Here is a 21,748-nt window from a genome sequence, read left to right on the forward strand (position 1 = left end):
AAGGCAGACTTTTTACTGTTTAAATGACCTCTTTCCATCATCTGAAAATATACAGGAGAATAGGACCATTACAAACTCTACTCTGTCCGGTGTGGTAGAAATGAAACAGGAAGCTGGGTGTTGTGGGTCTAGAAACTTAACTGTGCAACAACCTTTGATAACTGTCCTCCAGGTACATTTGACCTAAGGCATAACACCGAACACACGGCAGGCAGCAGACCAGCACCCAGATTACACAACACTTAACTCTAACCCCAAGCCAAGTCACCCTAGTAACCAAGGATTCCATTTGTCTCAACCCCGGTGGGAAACACACCTGCTTCAGAAGAAGCTGAGGCCCAGGGGTGTGGCTCTGTTGGTAGAGAACGTGCCTTGCCTGTGTGAAGCCCTAGGTTTGCTCTCCAGCACCACCTAAATTGGGTATAGTGGTCACACCTGTAATTCCAGCCCTGGCAGTTGGGAGGCAGTTGCGGGAGGGTTAGACGTTCAAGGTCATCCTACATAGGGAGTTTGAAACTCAAACTCAGAGGAAAAATAATAAATGAACAAAAGGAAAGGGCAGGGTCACAAGCTCAGGGCCTGTGAGTGAGTTCAAGGTTGGCTTGGACAACTGTCTCAAAATGAAAATGTGGAAAGGACTGGTGATGTAGCCTAGTGGTAGAACACGTGTGAGGCCTGTGTTCATGCCCCAGTACCGAAAAATAAAATGTAGGCTTCAAAGTCCTACTCTTTCTTTCTGTTTGTTTTTTGTTGTTGTTTGTTTTGTTTTGTTTTTCAAGACAGCGTTTCTCTGTGTAGTTTTTGGTGCCTGTCCTAGATCTCACTTGGTAGCCCAGGCTTGCCTCGAACTCACAGAGATCCACATGGCCCTGCCTCCCGAGTGCTGAGATTAAAGGTGTGAGCCACCACCACCACCACCACCGCCGGCTTTCAAAGTCCCAGAATTTCTGGTTCTGTGGGCCTGCGCCAGGACCCGGCCTCTTGCAAGCATTAAGTTTGAAGCAAATGGCCTGAGCCTCTAACGTGAGCCACTGACTAAAAAGGGCTGTGACCTCCTGTCATGATTGTCCCCAACCTAGCACTACCCAACAGAAACGTATGTGCAACATGGGCTGCAATGTGACCATGCATGTCCAATTAGCCACTGTTTAAACATCAAAGGGGTGGGGGCGGGGCTGGAGAGAGGATACGGTTGTTAAAAGCACCGGGTGTTCCTCCAAGGGATCTAGGTTTGAGTTCTCAGCACCTACACGGCAGCTCACAACCATCTGTCACTCCAGTTCCAAGGGACCTGACACCCTCTTCTGATCTCTTCAGGCACCAGGCAGGCCAGCATCTGATACACAGACATACTTGCAGGTAAAATACCCAGACACATAAAATCATTTTTTCTTTTTAAGTCAAAGAAGGAACTGGGCACATGGCTTCATTGGTAGAGTGCCTGCCTACCATGCATGAAGTCCTAAATTTGATCCCTGGCACGGCGGGGGTGAGGCATGGTGGTGCATACCTGTGTTCTCAGCGCTTCCCAATGTGTGAAGGAAAATGGCCCCCAATGGGAGGGGCACTATCGGGAGCTGTGGCCTTGCTGGAGGAAGTGCGTCACTATAGGGGCAGGCTTTGAGGTCTTCCGCTCAAGTTTCCCTCAGTGTGACAGTCAGTCGACTTCCTGTTGCCTGCAAGATGTAGCACTCTCAGCTCCAGCACCACGTCTGCCTGCACGCTGCCATGCTCCCCATCATGATGATAATAATGGACCAAACCTCTGAAACTGTAAACAAGCTGCCCCAATTAAATGTTTCCTTTATAAGAATTGCTGAAGCCATGGTGTCTCTTCACAGCAATGAAAATCCTAACTAGTACAATGTGGAAAGATCAGAAGTTCAAGATCATCCTTGGCTAACAGGGGATTCAAGGTCAGCTTAGGCTACATGAGATCTTCTATTGAAAACCAAATAAATAAATAAAGCATGTCTATTTTACCCACGATGTCCAAGATACTATTTTGCAATCATGCTTTTTCTGACACAATCTACTTTGCATTTGTCACACTGCCAACAGCTACCACATTCACTAAGAGCACTAAGCATCATGGTAGCTTTTGTACACGATGGCCTAAAAGCCAGCTTGAATGAACATGAGCCGAAGGGAGGGTCAATGAACCGCAGCATGTTCCAAGTGAGATGTATACTTGCACCAACTCACACTGTTGTGTGGATACAAACCAAAAGGAACAAAATGGGATTGATTGGACAGGGCACAAAGGAACTCTGGGACCCTAGAAACAACTTGTCCTCACCTTCTGGAGGTCACTGGGATATGTGCATAAATGAGAGAGGGAGGCACTCTACACTCCAGACTTGCGTGCGTTTGTTATATTCCAAAGGTAATAATGGGGAGGGCGGGAGCAGGCTTGCATGTGAGGGCAGTGCCCTCAGAGGCCAGAGACATCAGAGACCCCGGAGCTGGAGTTACATGTGGTTACGAGCCTGATGTGGGCACTGGGAGCTGAACCCAGGACCTCCACAAGTACAGTACATGACCTTAACTACTGAGTCATCTCTTTAAGTCCCGCCCTGGCTTTTTTATGTGGACTGAGGATTAGATCCTCAGGCATGCTCAAGCATTTTACTAAGCCATCTACCTGCCCTCCAAATAATCTTTTAAAATGTGTCATTTTATTGTGTGTGTCTGTATGTGTATGTGCATGTGTGTGTGAGTACCCACAGAGGCCACTAGAGGGCATCAGACCTCCTGTGGTTGGGGTTACCTGTGTAGCTGCTAGGAACCTGACTAGAACCTCTGGAAGAGCAGCAAGCATTCTTCACTGCTGAACAGTCTCTCTGGCCCCCTAAATGTAATGATGTTGAATTATCTCTCAGTGTGTTGCTTCATCTCAGACTAGTTCAATCTGCATATCTGAGAGTGGTCTGCAAGCATTTGGTAGATTTCATAATAAGTCAAATCTGTAGCCAGCATGGGCCACCACAGCCCTGGGGGAGTACTCGAACTTTGATGATGAGCAAAGGAACAGACTCTGAATCATTAACATAAAAATAAAGAACCAGGTACAGTGGCCTGTGCTCATGCAGGCCCAGTTACTTGGGAATTTTGGTACCCAAGCACCCATAGAGAGCAGAGATTGGATCCCAGAAGACACAGGTTCAAGGTTCAAGGTTCTGAACCTAGTCCCTACCTCATCAGAGGTTACCAGGATCCCACTCGGAAGTGAAGAAAGGCCCCCCGGTTGGACTAGCACCATCTGTTAGAATCACTGGCCCACTTCCTCAGAGATGCTTCCTGAAGGCTCTGGGTTTGTCTCAGCTTTGCAGCCCCCAGCAGGCGTGGCGTACATACACGGGCGCTTGGTGGAGGAACCCACAGGAGCAGTCAGATGCCTTTCCTGTCATCCTGCCAGGGAGACCAGAGAAGACAAGAACTCCATCCCAAGCTCAGGTAGGAAATACCCACCTTCCTTGCCCAGGACACCAGGGCTCCTCCAATGCCGTCTGTCTCCACCAGATGTCAGCTGGGCCTATTCTATCAAGAAACAGCCAGGATCTTGCTTAGAGCACTCTCTTTGTAATGATACATTAAGAGGAATCTTCAGTTGGCCCTTGTTTGTGGAACAGACTAGCCCCAAATCAAACCTGGCAAGTTCATCAACAGTCACCTTCATTTAAAATATATAGGTAAAAGCTGGGCGGCGGTGGCGCACACCTTTAATCCCAGCACTTGAGGGGTAGAGGCAGGTGGATCTCTGTGAGTTCAAGGACAGAGCACCGGAACTGGTCTACAAAACAGCCTGAGTTGTTACACAGAGAAACCCTGTCTCAAAAACGTGTGTGTGTGTGTGTGTGTGTGTGTGTGTGTGTGTGTGTGTGTGTGGCTATTGTATGGTGTGTGCGTCCAGGAGTGCACTAATGTCACAGCACACGTATGTTGGTCAGAGGACAAGTGCTGGACCCCGAGACAGGTAGGTTTGCACATTGCTACACCAGGCTAGCTGCCCCAAGAGCCTCTGGGGATTGTGGTCTCCTCCTCCCATCGTGGGAACACTAGGATTACAGATGCACACTACGGCATCCAGCTCTATGTGGGGTCTGGGATCCAAACTTGGGTCTTCCCATTTGCCCTTGCACCGAACCATCTGCCCAGCCCATGAGAATTATGGGAACAGAGAGAGCATGGAACTTGCCCAAGTCAAGCAGACTATGGTGCAGACGGCCCTGTGGCTAGAGTTCTGTCTTCTGGGAAGAGGTTGGGGGCTGTGGTGGTTTGAATAGGAATGGCCGCATAGGCTAATAGATTTGAATGTTTGGTCCCTAGGAAGTGGAACTACTTGACAGGGATCAGGAGGTGTGGCCAAGCTAACCCCAGTGGCTTACCGTCTCTTCGGGATGCCTGCCCATCTGGATGAAGAACTCTCAGCTACCTCTCCAATACCACGTCAGCCTGAGTGGTGCCCTGCTTCCCACCATGACAATAATGGACAAACCTGTGAAACTGTAAGCCAGTCCCAATTAAATGCTTTCCTGTGTATGAGTTGCTGTGGTCATGGTGTCTCTTCACAGCCATAGAACACTGACTAAGACAGGTGCCTGACCACCACCGCCAAGCAGGCTGAGCTAGAGCAGATCACACGACACACAAACCCCCTCTTGGTGGCTCATGACAGTTCTGTTTCTCACCCCTACCTCCACCAAGGGTTAGCTAAGTGTGGCTGACACTGAGCAGGAGGAAAGCCTGAACTGCTCTTGTAACTATGGTCCCTGTGACACATGCCACCTCTACCTCCATCGGCCAGAAGGGGACTAAGTCCAAAAAGGGCCGAAGGGCACATTTTTGTTGTGGAGCAGACAGAATTCTTGGCAAGGGACACCCAGCTAACCAGAGATGTCCAGGCAAACAACGCTGCCTGGCAGGTCAAGAAGACACACACATTCTCACACCGAAGGCTCTTCTGTCCTGACAACAAAAAAAAATTCAGACATAGTCTAAAGGTGAGTCAGATGAAAACTCAGGAGCAGATGTGTCAGACACAGATGTGCGGTGAAGATCACAGCTGGATCAAAATACATTTTTTTTTCAAAGATTTATTTATTTATCATGTATACAGTGTTCTGTCTGCACATATCCCTGCAGGCCAGAAGAGGGCACCAGATCTCACTACAGATGATTGTGAGCCACCATGTGGTTGCTGGGAATTGAACTCAGGACCTTTGTTAAGAACAAGCAGTGCTCTTAACCTCTGAGCCATCTCTCCAGCCCCAAAATACATTTTATGTTGACTTTATTATTAAAGCCACGTGGTGGTGGCACACACCTTTAGTCCCAGCATTTGAGAGGCAGGTGGATCAAAGTTCGAGGCCAGCCTGGTCTACAGCGTGAGTTCCAGAGCAGCCAAGACTACAGAGAAACCCTGTCTTGAAAAACCAAAAAGAAAAAAAAAATCTTTTCTTTTTTTTTTGGGGGGGGGGGGGCGGTGGCTCTTGGAAAAGCACTCACCCTTTGGCTCACTGTGGGAAGTTCTCTATACCCATTGTGCCTAATCTTGTTTACCTTAAGCCTGTGATGGCTACAGGTGACTTCAGATCTCAGGAGCGGGATGCTGATCCTGGGTAACTAAAGCTGTACTCGCTACAGCAATAACCCCAGAATCCAGGCTCTGCCGTAACCAGCCATACCGCCTGTCTCTTTGGGTTCAGGGGACACTAACCCCCTGCGTGAAACTGGAAGGAACTGTAGCCTCGCAGCCCAGCCCTTCCATCCCCAGCAGTCAAGATCTCTTCTCCCATAAGCTTCTGGTTCATTCGAAGATGTTCCTTGATGTAATCCCACTAGTAAGTCACAGGAGTCTCAGATGAGCTTGTCTGGAAAACTCCAGAAACCTGCTCCTTTGCAGAGTGACTGTTTGAAGAGCACATGCCCTTCATGATTGGCCCTCCAACCTGCTTTCCCTCCTCAATTCCCAACCATGTCCTACGGAACCATCCTCCAATGATGAGACCTTAAGATCTGAGAGCCCAAGAGTCTGTACCCCGCCTCCCCAGACCCTGTGGCTTTGGCCCAAGGAGCCTGTCCACACTTTGTCCATCCCATGGAAGCACTCTGATTCAGTCACAAGGACTGTGGAGCCCTGTGCCTCTCCACCCCCACCTTCTGTATCCTCCCCCTACACCAGACCCTGTACTCTCTGAATGCAGAAGCCAGAGGAAGCTTGGCCACCACCCAGTGGGGTAGGATGAAGGGGAAGAGCTGGCCAAAATGCCTTCCAAGATCATGGGGTCTTCTTTTATCAGGGCCTTCGGAGAGCCACAGCTGGACCCTCTACAGACCACACCACTCACAACCACCCTCCTCAGTCCCTACCCCCAAATCTTTGCCACAACGAAGAAAAATGGACTCAAAGATATAGTTTATACAATTCAAGATTTATGTAAGTCCAAGATACTTAAGTTATTCTTAAATTGCACAATGCTAAAGACAGTCTATAAAAGAGTCAAACACACCATTGCAAGATAATTCAACAAGTTTTTTTTTTTTTTTAAATAAATGTGTACAGAAAAAAAAAAAATCCCCAAATGGCAATCTCCTCATACAGCTTCCTGTCTGTGCACAGGAAGCCGCAGGAGCCCCTGGCTGGAGCAGTGGGGCAGCAGCCCCACTCTGGGATGGATTTTCTATTGCCGGGTGAAGAATGTGGAAGAGTTCTGAGTTCCCTTTGTTCTCCAGTGTGTCTTGTACAAAATATTACATTTTAAACATATATTTACAGAGTTTGCACAGGTAGAAAATGATTACAAATGACAACCAGGCTTGGCAAGATACTAGCGCCCCCTCCCCGACTCATAGAGGTCAGGTGTGATGACCGCTCCATATTTACATCTATGTTTAAAAAGTCTGAGCTCCTAGACCCCTGGAGGAAGTATATAAAAACCGGCTACACACCAACAATTCATCCATATGAGCTCTACGGGGATCGATAGCAGTCAGTCCACGCCTCACTCCCTGAGTAAAGACGGAATAGACCCTCTCAGCCAGCCCCACGCCCGCCTTGGCTGCCTGCTGCAGCGTGTGGGGTTTGGGTGGAATGGGAACAGGACGACCTGGTGAAGAGACCTTCCTTCCAACAGCCTCCAGCTGGGCTAAGGCTTTGAAAAGAACCCACGGCTCCTCGGGGAGGAAGCGTCTTTTCCGCAGGACTACAGAACGGGGGAAAGAAGACTCGAGAACAACGTTTGTTACTCTGATGTTAAATCTCTGTCCTGAGAGCCAAGCCCAATCTAATACAGTGCAAAAAAGCCTGGTGGAGCCCAGGGAGCCGAGGTCAGAGGTTGGCATAGTAGCTGTCCACCCACTGCGCAAGGCCTCGTTCCACCAGCGACCGGTTTATCAGCACCACCTGGAAACAGAGTGTTCGTGAGAGTTCCGCATGGCAGCTCAGGGCAAGGTCTAAGCCAGCGTGGGTTCTCCTACCCAGGCCTCCAGTCGTCAGCCAGGGGGCGGTGCAGACGGGGGATAACTACAACAGGCTCTTCCTTACACGCTGTTGCCACTTTGGCACAGGCTTCTAACGGCTTGAAGAAAGCTGACCTTGTCATAAGGACAGGGGCAATGGACAGAGACCCTGGAAGGTCTAGAGCAGGGTCTCCCCAGCTTGGCAGCAAGGGTACTAAGTGTGGAAAGAGGCTGTCCCCGAAGCTCCACGTCAACAGCACATCCAGCTTCTACCCACTCCACGCCACTATTCCCACCCGTGGAGCCCAGTGTCCCCTGGTGACACTGGTCCACGATGCCAGGACAAGTCCCCAGTTAGCACACTGCTGCTGACAGCAGCCCGGTGGCAAGGGGCAGACTCACTTCATCTCCAACCACACTCCACAGCTGAATCAGGGGAAGGCCGTTCGTACTGTAGCTTGTCACCTGGAGGGGCACGACAGAGAAAACATCTTAGGCTACACTGTGCATGACAAGTTCTATGGAGTGCCGGGGTTACAGGACTGTGCCGGGCTGGCTTCTGAATTTCTTCAAGCTCACCAGTCACTCCAGGCTCATGAGCACAGGACAGGAGTTTATTTGCTTTTTTTGTTTTGTTTTGGTTTTTTGAGACAGGGTTTCTCTGTGTAGTTTTGCGCCTTTCCTGGAACTTACTTTGTAGTCCAGGTTGGCCTCAAACTCAGAGATCCGCTTGCCTCTGCCTCCCGAGTGCTGGGATTAAAGGTGTGCATCACCACCGCCCAGCCAGAAGGAGTTTAAAAGTGAGATCCCCAGAAGCCCGGACACTTGGCTGCACTAGGTAGGAGCCTCTACTGCTGGCCCCTGGCTGGTCTGCCAGCCTCCTGCCCGGCACGTACCTGGGCCAGCAATGCTGTGTTGCCTGTCATCTCGCTCATGGCTGCGTCTGCCTCGGCTGAAAAGTGCTCGTCATCTTGAAGAGGAGAAAAAGGGAAAGAGTGTTCAGATACCCGCTGGGGCCAGTCTTGTCACCTGCAGGCTGCTCCAGATGCTGCAGACTTCAGGACTGGTCGAGGAGAGCCACCTTGCCAGCAGACCCTATGCCTCTGTGACTTCCAGTGAACAGAGAAGCCCGGCCGCACGCATACCCCAAGGCGCAGGGCAGACAGAAAAGCTGCCTTCGATACACGCGGGCCTCACTCCCACTTAATCTGGGGGCCAGCTATGCTGAACAAGGTGTGCACCTCCACCAAACCAGCGATGCCCCAGAAGACAGGAGGGTGTGTCCACTTTACAGGCAAAGGCTGACCCCCAAAGGCCAACTGGATCCCACCATGGCACAGGCAGCATTCCAAGCCAAACGGCTGGTCGGGTGTAGGCAGCCGCCCTCTAACAGGCAGGACGCTGAGGTGCCGCCTTCCACTGGGCTGGCTTACGAAAGTGATGTAGAAAGTGATGTACAAGAACACGGTCAAGGCAGGAGGTGGCAGGGTGGGAGGCAGGAGCCGGCCAGGTGTGCTGGAAGAATCTTGTGATAAAGGAGGGCCTATCGGTGGGTCTGGCCAGATTGCTTAGATGGACAGAATGGAGAAAGGCTGGCAAAAAAGGAGAGAAAGAAACAGAGCCTGCTAGTCTCCTGACAGGACGCTGGCTAGACTGGGATGTCTCTGTTTTACTTTTTTTGTAACAGAGAGTCTTGTCTACGTAGCTCAGGCTGGCCTCAAACTTACGGCAATCCCCCTGCTTTGGCCTGAGTACTAGGATTACAAGGGTGGAGCGGCATGGCTGTCTACACTGTCCTGTGTCTACACTGCGTGTGTCTACACTGCCGTGTGTCTACACTGCCGTGTGTCTACACTGTTGTGTGTCTACACTGTCGTGTGTCTACACTGGGTGTGTCTATACTGCGTGTGTCTACACTGGGTGTGTCTACACTGCGTGTGTCTACACTGCCGTGTGTCTACACTGCCGTGTGTCTACACTGCATGTCTACACTTCCGTGTGTCTACACTGCGTGTGTCTACACTGTCCTGTGTCTACACTTCCGTGTGTCTACACTGCCGTGTGTCTACACTGCCGTGTGTCTACACTGGGTGTGTCTACACTGTCCTGTGTCTACACTGTCGTGTGTCTACACTGGGTGTGTCTACACCGTCGTGTGTCTACACTGTCCTGTGTCTACACTGCGTGTGTCTACACTGTTGTGTGTCTACACTGCGTGTCTACACTGCCGTGTGTCTACACTGCCATGTGTCTACACTGTTGTGTGTCTACACTGCGTGTCTACACTGCCGTGTGTCTACACTGCCATGTGTCTACACTGTTGTGTGTCTACACTGCGTGTGTCTACACAGCACAGGATCTGAAGGGGCTGCATGGGGGAGAGGGTGATGATTAAACAGCCTTTTACCGACGGCCAGAGCAGCTGTGAGCTGACCCCTTCCTACATCAGCACACATGTGACTCACAGCTACCTGGAAGACGAGCGCCACCCACCCCCTCATGCCAGAGGACAGGCAGGCCCAGGAACGCCAGCACTCTTCCTCCAGCAATGCTTCCGGGCTCAGAAACACAGGTCAGCACAGCACAGCCCCCAGCACGCTCTAAGGAGCGGTGGCTGTACTGAGCAGTGTGCTGACCTCCGGCCTGGCTCTCTGGACCACATGCTGAAGTACCTCACTGGAGCCTCTCAAGCTGGCAGCTGGGAAGGTGCAAATCAGCAGATCCCAGATAAGGGGCCACAGCAGTATTGGCATCGCCTGGGGACTTGCTAGAAAGCCAAGATCCTGGGCCTCAGTCTAGACCTGCTCCACCAGAGGCTAACAGGGGTGCCAACCATGCCGACGCAGGCTCCAGATGAGAAAGAGGAGGGCTTCAAGAAAGCCCGGTGCCCAAGTGCCCCGCCCACAGTTAGAGGCCCTGCCTGGTACCTGACAGTGGGACCACACTGTCCAAAAGGACTTCTGCTCCTTGGAATGGCAGGGTCACAAAGTCAGACCTGGAAAGGCAAGAAAGGGATGAGTTCAACAGAGACCACCAGTATCCGAACTGACCTTCTACTCAGCACAACCACCTACAAGGCAGGATGACGTGCACACTTAACGCAGGGCACCAGCTCCAGGCCCGACTCACAGGGACTTCCTTCACCAAAATCACCACCTTTGCCTGACACTTGGGCCTTCTAGTTCTGTGTAGCTGAGGCAGGCCATCGTGTGTCTTTATACCTGACTCGGTTAACACAAAGCTGGCAGCGGGGGGAAATCCCGGCCCCACCTGAAGCTGGGTGGAACTGAGCCATGCACCCCATGTCATGCCGGGGTGACTTGTGACTGGCCAAGAAATCCCACTCACCTAATTTGCCGGAGCACGTCGACTTTCACCCTCTTATATCCACCATAGTCCACGTAGCGAATCTCCACCTCATTGGTCTCCTCATAGGAGGCCACTACTTGGGCTCGCCACCAGGCCCCGTCCGCACCAGGGGCAGCGCAGATAACCGTTACTGCAGGGCGGGAGGACAAGTGTGTGGAACACAGCTGGCCTGGGGCAGGGCTGCAAGGGCGACCCTGCTCACTGCTCCCACCTTCCCACATGGTCAGAGGCATGCATTTCCATGGGCAGCGGACAGGGACAACAGGAATCCTCCACAAAACCTCTCCCAGAGCTCAAGACGAACCAAGGAAAACCCAGAACACGGGAATCCAGCTTAACATATTCCCAAAGCTGCCCAACCCAGAAGGGCCTTTGGTTTAGAGCCGTGACTCTGAAATTTGCTGCAGCCTGAAAGTAGCACATGGACCAAAAGAAGCCACGTAAAACACGGAACTCAGCAAACAGGGTGAGGGCCTGCTTTCTGTGTGTCCGTGCACGTGTCTGGAAGGCCAGGGTGACCCTAGCCCTCATCCCTCAGACACTGTGCCTTTTTGTTTGTTGTTATTTTTGAAATGATGGCTGGCCAGTGAACCCTGGGATTCTGCCTATCTCTGCCTCCCTAGTACTGGGATCACACGCATACACGCATATGCACACACGCACGGATATATCTTTTTAATAAGGGAAATCAAACTCATCCTGTGGAAAGCATTTCACTGAGTCCTCCCCAGCCCCGGTGCCTAAGGAAAAGTCCCCAAGGAATCACGAACTGCCAAGCACAGCAGAGCTCAGTGGGCCAGTACCTGGAGTCTGGTCTACTCCAGTCCAGTGGGCCAGTACCTGGAGTCTGGTCTACTCCAGTCCAGTGGGCCAGTACCTGGAGTCTGGTCTACTCCAGTCCACAACAACTCTGATGGAAAGCCTGACCAGAAGAACATCCTAGGTCTGTAGCTCACACCACCTAGCCTCTGCCTCAGGATGTAGTGTCCCCAGGCAGCCATCAAGCTGGGCAGTCACGGGAGAAAGGTCACAACAGCACCCTAGCACCTCCAGCAGCCGATCACACTGGTCCTGCTCCAGACAGTGACCCTGGTGCAGCCACCCTTGGGTAATGAAGAATCTGATGAAAATTAAACTTCATTCTTCCAAAAGGGGGGCAAACAAAACTGCTAGAGAGAATGTCAAAATTTTCTTCATGCCTCAAAGCCTGTGAGGAGATTGGGAAGAATGTTCTGACATTTAGTCCTGTCCCCCAACCGAGAAAAGCAACAAAGGTAACGGGTCATCCAGTGTTGTCTGCTCAAGTCCCTCCGCTCCAGAGACGTTCCCTCACCTGTCATGTGGTGACATCAACCGCACAGATGACAAGTGCATACCCGAAGTGCGCTACGTGAGACTGCATATCACTCTACCGCCTGGTGGATGAGCCTGGGTAGCACTGGGTATCATGCCACTTACAAGACACAAAGCCCAGGCTGGGGAGACGGCTCAGTGGTTAGGAGCACTGGCTGTTCTTGCAGAGGACCTGGGTTTGATTCCTAGCATCCACATGGCGGCTCACAGCCATCCATAACTACAGTTCCAGGGGACCTGAAGCCCTCTTCTGACCTCCATGGGCACCATGCACACATGTGGGACACATACATACATGCAGGCAAAATACTTACATATAAAACGAATAAATGTAATTTTAAAAAATTAAAAAGACAACAAAGTGTCAGGGCTATGATCTGAGTCCCCCAGAAAAATGCCACTCCAGTTCTACGGCTTTGGTCAGTCGGTGGAAACACTAGCTAGCCAGAAAGCTCAACCCAGCACGATTCTATGACAATGTAAGAGCTCAGGAATGCTGCCATTCGAGGGGGTCCCAAACAGTCTTCTGGTGCAGACTGAGTGCGGCCTACATGTCTTGGCCTGACTGGAACCCGGACGCTCCTTGATTCTCTAGGCAGCACTTACTTTCCACCGGGGTGGGCAAGGTGGGGATTCCAGGCTGAGAGTAACAGAGATACATCTGCTGGTCCAGGCTGCGCAGCGCGTGGAAGGTGGGGTGTGTGTGCTGCTGTACAAACAGGTGCCCCGCATTGACCTGGTTGACCACAATGACTTCCACGGTGATACCATCGGGCAGCATGAGCTAGAGGAGGAAGAGGCAGCCAGCACTGTATCAGTTCTTCTCAGGTTTGGGATTTGCCCAGGGCCCCAGGGCAAGTCTATGGACAGACACAGCCATCAGTAACAATATGGCACCCAGATAGCAACGTCCTGGAGACTGTTGGTTGTAATGCCGAGACCTGCCATTAGGGGCAGCCTCACCTCAGGATCCGATAGGGAGACCCCCTAGTCCAAACTAGGCAGCCAGCAGCCACCTGTATATGTAGTGTGGGATCTGAAGATCCAGGGGCCACAGCTGGGCAAGGGTCCACCCCCTGGAGCATGTCTGCCTTCCCTCTCTCCCACTTTTTCTGATGAGTCTGTAAGACTTAAGGAAGGCAAATATTGGAGTGTGCAGCTTGCTCAGGACATGCCTGAGAACACTGGGTGGGCAGCCTCAGACCCCTTTGGAGCTTACTGCCTGAAAGCACGTCTCTGCCTCTGAGTAGCAAGCGGCAGCCTCAGTACAGGTCTGCTAAGGTCTGTAGAGCTGATGTCCCATTTACTCTGTACCTTCTACTTGGCCCTAGATCATACTCCCTCCACCCTCACAGATGTCCCCTCATCTCTTGGCTTTGGGTAGGAGGCCTGTATGTGTGCTCAGCCACTAAGGCCTCAGGTGAAAGGTCCTAGCAGAGGTCACGGGGCTCTCTAAAAGGCTTGTGCTCCAGCACCATTTTCCCCAATGCTAAGTTATAGGTAGCAAAGCAGGGTTCTGCACCCTGGAGGATCTGGATTTCACCTTCAAGACTGGTGGCCCCAAGAACTTCCTTTGACTTCTATGGGTCCCCAGCCCTGCTGACTTCAAAGCACCTAGAGTCTCAATGAGCAAGCAGAACACAAGGGAAGGCAACCACCTACATGAGCTACTCCATTGCTGAAGAAGAGAGGCTACCGCAAGGCCCCTGGGAAAACCGCTAATTCAGGCATAAAGCATGGAGTGGGGCCCAGCACACTCCCAAAGGCCCACAGTGAAAGAAAGGAACACCCCCACCCCCACCACCGCACAAGGATCTCTGGTGGGGGACCACAGCTGAAACACCTACTGTCCTAAGCAAACCCCAAAGAGGCAATGTCCCTGAAGCAGCTTGTCAGCCCAGCTGTGGAATGCGGTGAAGAGTCTGTGGCAACAGAACTCTGTGCGTCTACTCCCGAGGACAACAGGCCCAACTGAGGGTCCAAGGCATGCCTGCTCATTGCTCTGGAGACATGAGCTTCTCTTCCGCTAACTTCTAGGGCTTCCAGCCTGGGGACTCTGCATTTACCAACTACACTCCAGGCAGTTCTTGGGGAGATGGAAGAGGAGGGAATCCTTCACCAGGGCCACTCTTCAGCTCAGCTGACTAGAAAGAATGTTAATGACCCATCTAAGTCTCACCAAAATCTTTCTCAGCAGATCCTACCCAAGGCCTCTGGTGCTGGGCAGTGACTCTAGGTACAGCCCCAGCTTTTTAGGAGCCCATACCCAGTCTCCTGGCTCAGTTCTCTTTAGGCAAATGCCTAGAAAAAAGAAAGCATGACCAAGTGGCAGGAATACAGAGTCCTCCCAGCGTGGGGTCAAGAGGCCCTGGCCCCTTGCTGGTGTCCATCCTGTCTTCAGAGAACATGCCGGCCAGCCGGCCACAGAGCCAAGCATTGGCCCACGCACTAACAGTCTCTCTACTGGGATAAGTTTAGGGAAGGGGACAAGAAGTAGGATCCTGGCAAGCATGCTCACCCAAGACGTCATCGGCAGGGACGGCAGCGCCAGCGAGGGCAGTGGTGGGGCATAGATATTGGTGAGGTTCAGTTCCTTAAACTTCTTCCCAATCAAGTTCAGAGCTTTGTCTACATGATGCTGAGAGCCTAAGGGCAAGGGACAGGACACACGGGCACGGTAAGAGAAAAGGAACAGCAAACACAGATCCACCCACATGCCACTCCACAGGACTCCCACGGGCCAAACACTTGGCTTTGCTTTAGGAATCAAGTTTAAACCCACCCCCTTTGCCGACCTGACCCACGCTTTGAACACAAAGCCAGATGGGAAAGGTACCTGTGCTGTGAGGAAAACGTGGGTGACAGACACTGTGCCCCAGCACCCTGGCTCTGTCTATTGAGCACCCATCCTTATCCCGGCCTGACAGAGGGGGTGCAGAGGGACAGGGTCCTGCAAGCAAGCCCCTGAGCGGGAGGCGCCTGGAGGGAAGACACCCAGTGTGCCCCCTACCTAGAAGCCTCCAGTGTCTGTTCAGAGGCGACCATTCCAAATGGACAACGGCAACCTGATGCTCCTGCCTTATACTTCAGGTAAGCGCTAAGCACAGGGCGCACACCACTGACCTTCTATGTGGCAGATCTGGATGTTCTGGGTGTAAGGCAGGGTGGAGATGTAGATCTTGGCACCAGATGTCTGCTTCAGAAAACTCACGTACCGACCCTGCTTGCCAATCAGTCGACCCACTAAGTGCTTCCAGGGAGAGAGAGAGATGAGGGAAACGTGAAGCTGACTCCTTGTTCACTGCCCAAAGACCTAGGTTTGTTTTGTGTAAAGTCAAGCTCACACTGTTGGTGCCAGCATTTAATTTTCAGGACTGTTCTAAGCACTTAGGTTCAGTCACAGAATCTACGGAATAGACAACTTGATCATTTTACACATGAAGGGAAATAAGCCGGGACATGCTCTAGGGCCCACCCAGACCACACAGCTGCTAAGCAGCTGAAGGGGCAGTCTGGCCCGGGGCTCAGCGTCTCATCCCAACTATGTGGGCGAGACCCAGAACATTAAAGCAGTATCCCTCCTGCTCGCTCTCGCTCGCTCTCTCGCTCTCTCGCTCTCTCGCTCTCTCTCTCTCTCTCTCTCTCTCTCTCTCTCTCTCAAGTTTCACTGCTAGAAAGATCAACTCCAAGTTCTCATATCCCTGTCCCTTGAGTCCACTAATAGCCACAGACAAAGAAACGGCTTGGACAATGAAAGCCTGAGGACACTACCGCCAAGCGACAGCATGTACAAGGGCCTAGTGCACCAGAGTTCAAGGCAAACAGAAGATGCCAGACTTAAGCATGACGTAAGACAAGCTCCGCAACAATTCTAAACGACCCCAGCCCTGGAGGGTGGCAAGGGACCCGGTCCCTACTCATCCAGAGCCTGACTCACCATGCCCTCTGTGACCACTGAGGGCAGAATTGCTAACAAGGTCACTGGGGAAGAAAACTACTCCGGGAGCCAGCAGCCTGGGGTCAGCATAGGAGTCTTGACCCAAAGTTCAGACTGAGCCAGGTCTCCAGCTCAAGCATGGAGCCAAGTGCCCTGGGAGTAAGCAGGGCCAATTACTACTGAGCCCCAGTGATAAACACTAATAAGTTAGGTTCGAACAGCAGGGGGCTAGAAACCACTTGGGCACTGGGGACCAGGGAAGCAGCAGACATTCAATGAATAATGCAGTTAAAACTGTAAAGACCGGCACGGGAAAATGAAATAAATTGTTAAACATTTAGAAGTATTAATTAAACCACCACAACCTTGGCTTTAACAACCACGGAGTGTGAGGTGAGAGGGATGAGCATGCTCCCAGCTGCTCCAGGCGGAGCTGGAGCTGCCTGCCTTCGCTTCTCTGTTTCTAGGCGCTCCGTTGTCCACAGCAGCTTAAGCTCTCCACAGTCGTCTAGGACACCTTACAGTGCAGAGCTGGGATGGGGCCTGATGCCCAGGCCTCAGGCTGATGCTTGCTAGCATTTCTAAGAAGATCTGGGCCGCAGCCCACACAGAGGAGCCTGGGGGACTAGGCAGGCATGTGGGTGAGGGAAGAATGAAGTCGGGTGGCCTGCCCACAGCTCCCCAGCCTGGCCCATCTAGCTCATGGCCTTCTTTAAACCTGGCGTAAGGGAACTTTGACTTCCCACAGAATCCAGCCTAAAGGAACGCCACCACCTTACCTTTGGCACCTCAATCTCCCAGATGATGAGGTCAACCTTCTTAGGGTTGGAGCTTGCCTGGACATTCTCGAGGCTGTCAGGCTTTGTAAGCCCACAGCAGCTATCCACTGAATCCATGCTGTTTCCGTCAGAACCTGCAGGGGAGGAAGCGGTGTATACACACACACACACACACACACACACACACACACACACACACACACACACAGACTCCAGCTCAGCCCTGACTATCACAGCTTCCCAAGTCTGTAATACTGGAAGGTCCTGCACACACACACCCCTATGCAAGCCTGGCAAACAGCACTCAGCTCACAGACGAGAAGGCTCAGTAAAACCCAATGAAGGGAGGCCTAGGGTACCCACACACCTAATTTTAGCCTGTCACTTAGCGGTCCTGCATGCTTATTTGGCAGCCGTGACTAGCCACAGCTGCTGGGACAGACACACACGTAGTAAGCTAGGGAGAGACAGACTCTCGGCCCAGGGAGAGGAGGATGCAGGGTGTAGTGGGGAGGAGGCTAACAAGACGACCCACAGGTCTACACGGTCCCAGGAGTGGGCCTTGACGCTCTTGTTACAATCATCCTGCTCTTTCCAAGTGTGCCAGCCTCCCAGACCAAGGGTCTCTAGTCTCCAAGGCCTCAGGCCCCAGGCTGGGGGCACGGGGAAGGGGTAGGTGGGCAGTCACAGTGATAGCCTACTGAGGGCCCCGTTCTCAGTTCTAATCAGGGCCCGTTGGTCTTGTCCAGGTGTGGACAAAGGCTGGTGGGCCTCCTCCCTTCCCCATTGGGCTTGGCTTGTGAAGCTCTGATTATGGGGTGGCTCAAACAGCCCTTGGAAAGTGAGACAAATCAAAGCTTGTTATTCCAAGAGGACAGTGGGGGATGTGACTCTGGCACCAACTTAGGCTGTTCAACTCTTCCCTAGGACATGACCAAAGAACCGCTGCAAAAAAGGAACAGGAGAAAAGGAAGCCCAAACAAGCACCAGGGACCAGCCAGGGCAAGGGAAGAGACTCCGCTCTGGCTGAGATACCAACTTAATGGCCTGAAATAGATCACTCCTGAGAGCCAACTAATTAGGCTATTTTCCACCTGGTTTCCCCAAACTCAGGACATAACACTTTTCCAAGCAATCCATATCTGTCTGGATATAAAAGACTAAGACCTAATCGAACTCTCCACCCCTGGGAGAAGAGTCACCTCCAAAGTAGCATCCCTCAACACTGGGCTTTAGGTAAAGACCCCACCCACCCACCCACCTACGCACCCAAGAAAGCCGCTTGGCCAGCTTTCTGGAAGCAAATCAGGCTGGTCGGGGTTGGACTGCCACACCGCCCTGGCCTCCGTCCAAGAGAACTAGACTGGCTAACACCTGCTAACATCTCAATGGATCCCAGGAGTAACTCGGAACCATACCAGGCCTTCAGCAGGCTGCATTCACTGACCAGTTTTCAGCTCCCCAGCCAGGCAGTCCTGTTCCCGTCTGCCCTGAGCTTCAGCCTAGGGGAAGTGCCCAAAGTCGGGTCAAGGCTAACCTGAGAATACCACCTACTTAACCAGTTCCTATCCTCGGGCTATGACCAATGGGCCACCCTGAGCCTCCCACCCATTTATTATGGTCTCAGAAGCCGCAAGGCATCTGCACAGCTACTACAATCTGTCCAGAGTTGAGGGGTTCATTCGTTACAGTTACAGGCATCAGGCAAATGGAAACTCCTTTATTCTTGAGATGTTTTTTTTAAAAACCTTCCCTTTTGCCCATTTTAAGTTGCAAATTTTTTTTCTTAACATTTTAGCACTCCAGCATTAGGATGTAGCTTATAGTATCTGGCCTCCCACAGTTAAAATGGGCAGAATTTGCTTTCCTTTAGACCTATGTAAAATCATCATGGTCTCGATCAACAGTATCTTAGGGTGACAAAATCCAAGGTGTGGTGCCCCCCAGATTCTAATGAAAGTAGTAAAACACCCGAGAAAAATGCCCAGACTTCCTTGGATGAAACGGAATGGTTGGGAATGCTCCAGGACAAACAAGCCACGAGCCCCTTGGAAGTCACTGGGAGAGAATCAATACCCCTGGGGCTGTAGAGCAGGGTCAGGAGCTGCTGACCTGTAAGTTAGCGGTCTCAACTGTCTACGCTGGGCTCAGCACTCGAAAAACCCAGTGCGCCCTTCGTTACCAAAGTGCCCTCTCTCCCGGGGCGGAGCTGCAACTGCACAGAGAAAGGACGGCTGAGGCTCTGCAGAGGAGGAGGGCACAGCAGCCACCGCAGCAGCGCGCCTCCCGCCAGCGCTCGGAGCTGCAGCGCCAGCCTCCCGCCAGCGCTCCGAGCTGCAGTGCCAGCCTCCCGCCGGCGCTCGGAGCTGCAGCGCCAGCCTCCCGCCAGCGCTCCGAGCTGCAGTGCCAGCCTCCCGCCGGCGCTCGGAGCTGCAGCGCCAGCCTCCCGCCGGCGCTCCGAGCTGCAGCGCCAGCCTCCCGCCGGCGCTCGGAGCTGCAGCGCGAGCCTCCCGCCAGTGCTCGGAGCTGCAGCGCCAGCCTCCCGCCGGCGCTCGGAGCTGCAGCGCCAGCCTCCCGCCGGCGCTCGGAGCTGCAGCGCCAGCCTCCCGCCGGCGCTCGGAGCTGCAGCGCCAGCCTCCCGCCGGCGCTCGGAGCTGCAGCGCCAGCCTCCCGCCGGCGCTCGGAGCTGCGGCTGTCCTGGGGAACTTACCCTGCCAGGGCTTCTGGAGGAGAGCAGGTGGAGACACGAACAAGCACGTGAGTAAAGGAAGTCAACCATGAAGAGATGCTCACCCATCTCCTGGCACTTGGGAGGTACCATCAAGGGGGCCTCATCCCCAAAGGCCCACCAAAGAGTGGGTGTCCAAAAGAGAAGACGACACTAAGGCTAACTGGTGAACCCACAGTCCTGGTCCCTTCTAAAGGGTGGGGGTTTCCCTGGCTAGTGAACCCATGGACAACTCTCATAGCCTTGGGGTCTTGTGGTCACCTGACTTCTTGGGTACCCACCAGCTACCTGAGGTGCCTAGTTGTGCAGGTGGCTGGACAGCAGAGTTGGGGGTAGGCAGCGTCGCTCTCTGGCACCAGTGGCAGAAGGGAAGGGTGGCCAGTAGCTTTTGCCTAGCAAATAATGGGAGCCCTCCCAGATTCACCAAGAAAGCACCAAGACCCTCCTACCTCCTGAGTGATCTGCTTCTGTATCCATGGTCCATCCATCCTCAGTCCCCAAGTCTGAGAACTCCTCCTTCAGCACCCCATTGCTGAAGGGCTCAGTACTGTCTGGCAGTGGTGGGGTGATACCTTTGCCTCCAGGGCTTGAGATGGTCTCTGTGCAAGAGTCTTCAAGTCCCGAAGTACTCAAAGAATCTGAGCATGGCCCCGAGGAGGTCACTGAAAGGACACTCGGCCTGTTGTTGGACATACAGGTGACGAAAGTGTCATCTCCTCCCGGGGAACTTGCCCCATCCAGAGACTGTCTCAGGCGGGTAACTGGTGATGGGCAGGGGGCCAGGGAGATGTGGTGTGCGGAGATCTTTGGCTTCTGGTCCTTGGTGGGGCTTGTCAGAGGACTGCTAAGACAGCTCACGTAGGTCTTTGGGGGCAGGGCTTCTGCTAATGGGCTGGCCGCGGCACCTGGTGTAGTGGAAACAGGATCTGGGGGGTCTTGTCCCAGGCCAGTTTCCTGGATGGCTGGGACACAGGTCTCCTTCAGCTCCTGGGGCCGAGTGGCCGAGGTGGGATGTACTTGTGCCATAGCCTTGCCCATCGTGGTGGCCCGCATCTCTTCAGTCGCTTCCAAGATGACCTGGGAGATAATCTGGAAAGCAGCCTGCTCAATCTCATCATTTTTAGGCAAGGTCTCCTCTTTGACCTGTTCTCTAGGCAGGTCTCTGTCCCAAGTATCACTACCTCTGACCTGGGGTACCAACGCGTGCTCATCCTTAACCAGCTCTGAGTGAACTGGCTCCACAAAGCTACTTGGCAACTTCCCGACAACATATTCTTTCTTCTTTGCAAGCTCAGCCACCTGTGGGGGGCCATTGCTCACCTCCTCTCCCCCACCTCCCCAGGGGGCCAGGCTTGGAATCTCACTTTTCTCCACTTCTGAGCCACACTCCTGGGACAACAGGCCTTCCTCGGGTACATTTTCCCCCAACACAGCATCTCCATTCCCCTCGACTCCGCCTGTCTCTCTTGCTTTCTCTCCAGAGGCTGCACACTGCCCGAGCCAGCCCCTTCCAGGTGTTTTGCCCAAAGCAGACTCCTGCTTACACCCTTCTGCTGCTTCAAAGGGGAAGGGTACATCTTTTGGGAGAAGGGGGCATCCAAGAGGAATAGATTTGGCTTCGTCCCCCATCAGGGAGAGTTCCACCTTTGAATTGTCATCTCTACATGGCTGCGACCTTGTGTCTATGTTGCTGGGGAGGCTGCCCGAGGACTCTGATCTTCGGCGAACCTGACGTGGCCTTGGCAAGGCTGAGGGTTCTGTTGAAGACTTGCTCATAGAGAGCTGTTCCGTTTCTGGAGGCTGTGTAACAGTGAGGGGCACAGAGAGGACTTTAGGACAGGTCTCTTCACTGGGGAGTCGGTCCTTGATGGCAGGGCCAACCTTCAGTGCCTCCACCTGCTTATCATTGCTGCTGAGTCGATCTTTTTTACGAGAGAAAAACCACCACCAGCCAAGGAGCGCTAGCATTCCAGGCAATGCCAAGGGGAAGAGTGAACGGAACTGGATTGCCATCTTGGAGGCGAGGTGAAGAAGCTATGCCTAGGGAGAGTGAGGAGAGGAAAAGAGGTGTTACAGAAGCCAATTAAGCAGTACAGGAGGCTGGGCATGGTGGTGCACCCC

At 52.8% G+C, this 21,748-nt stretch overlaps 1 protein-coding gene across 2 annotated transcripts in view; it reads right to left on the reverse strand.

Moving 5' to 3' along the window:
• Positions 1-6,988: 6,988 nt before the first annotated feature.
• The window catches only part of Akap1 (A-kinase anchoring protein 1), a 32,615-nt gene continuing 17,855 nt past the window's right edge, over positions 6,989-21,748 (reverse strand). For both annotated transcript variants that reach the window (XM_028878210.2, XM_037201399.1), the window contains exons 2-11: positions 20,077-21,667; positions 16,900-17,033; positions 15,307-15,433; positions 14,702-14,829; positions 12,790-12,967; positions 10,810-10,960; positions 10,389-10,456; positions 8,358-8,431; positions 7,864-7,926; positions 6,989-7,405 (exon numbers count right to left, since the gene is read on the reverse strand). In XM_028878210.2, coding sequence (XP_028734043.1) covers positions 7,331-7,405; positions 7,864-7,926; positions 8,358-8,431; positions 10,389-10,456; positions 10,810-10,960; positions 12,790-12,967; positions 14,702-14,829; positions 15,307-15,433; positions 16,900-17,033; positions 20,077-21,640 — 2,562 coding nt within the window. In that variant the 5' untranslated portion in view covers positions 21,641-21,667 and the 3' untranslated portion in view covers positions 6,989-7,330. The remainder of the gene's footprint in view (positions 7,406-7,863; positions 7,927-8,357; positions 8,432-10,388; positions 10,457-10,809; positions 10,961-12,789; positions 12,968-14,701; positions 14,830-15,306; positions 15,434-16,899; positions 17,034-20,076; positions 21,668-21,748) is intronic.

Source organism: Peromyscus leucopus, chromosome 8b (assembly GCF_004664715.2).
Source record: "Peromyscus leucopus breed LL Stock chromosome 8b, UCI_PerLeu_2.1, whole genome shotgun sequence".
Classification (NCBI taxonomy): Eukaryota; Metazoa; Chordata; class Mammalia; order Rodentia; family Cricetidae; genus Peromyscus; species Peromyscus leucopus.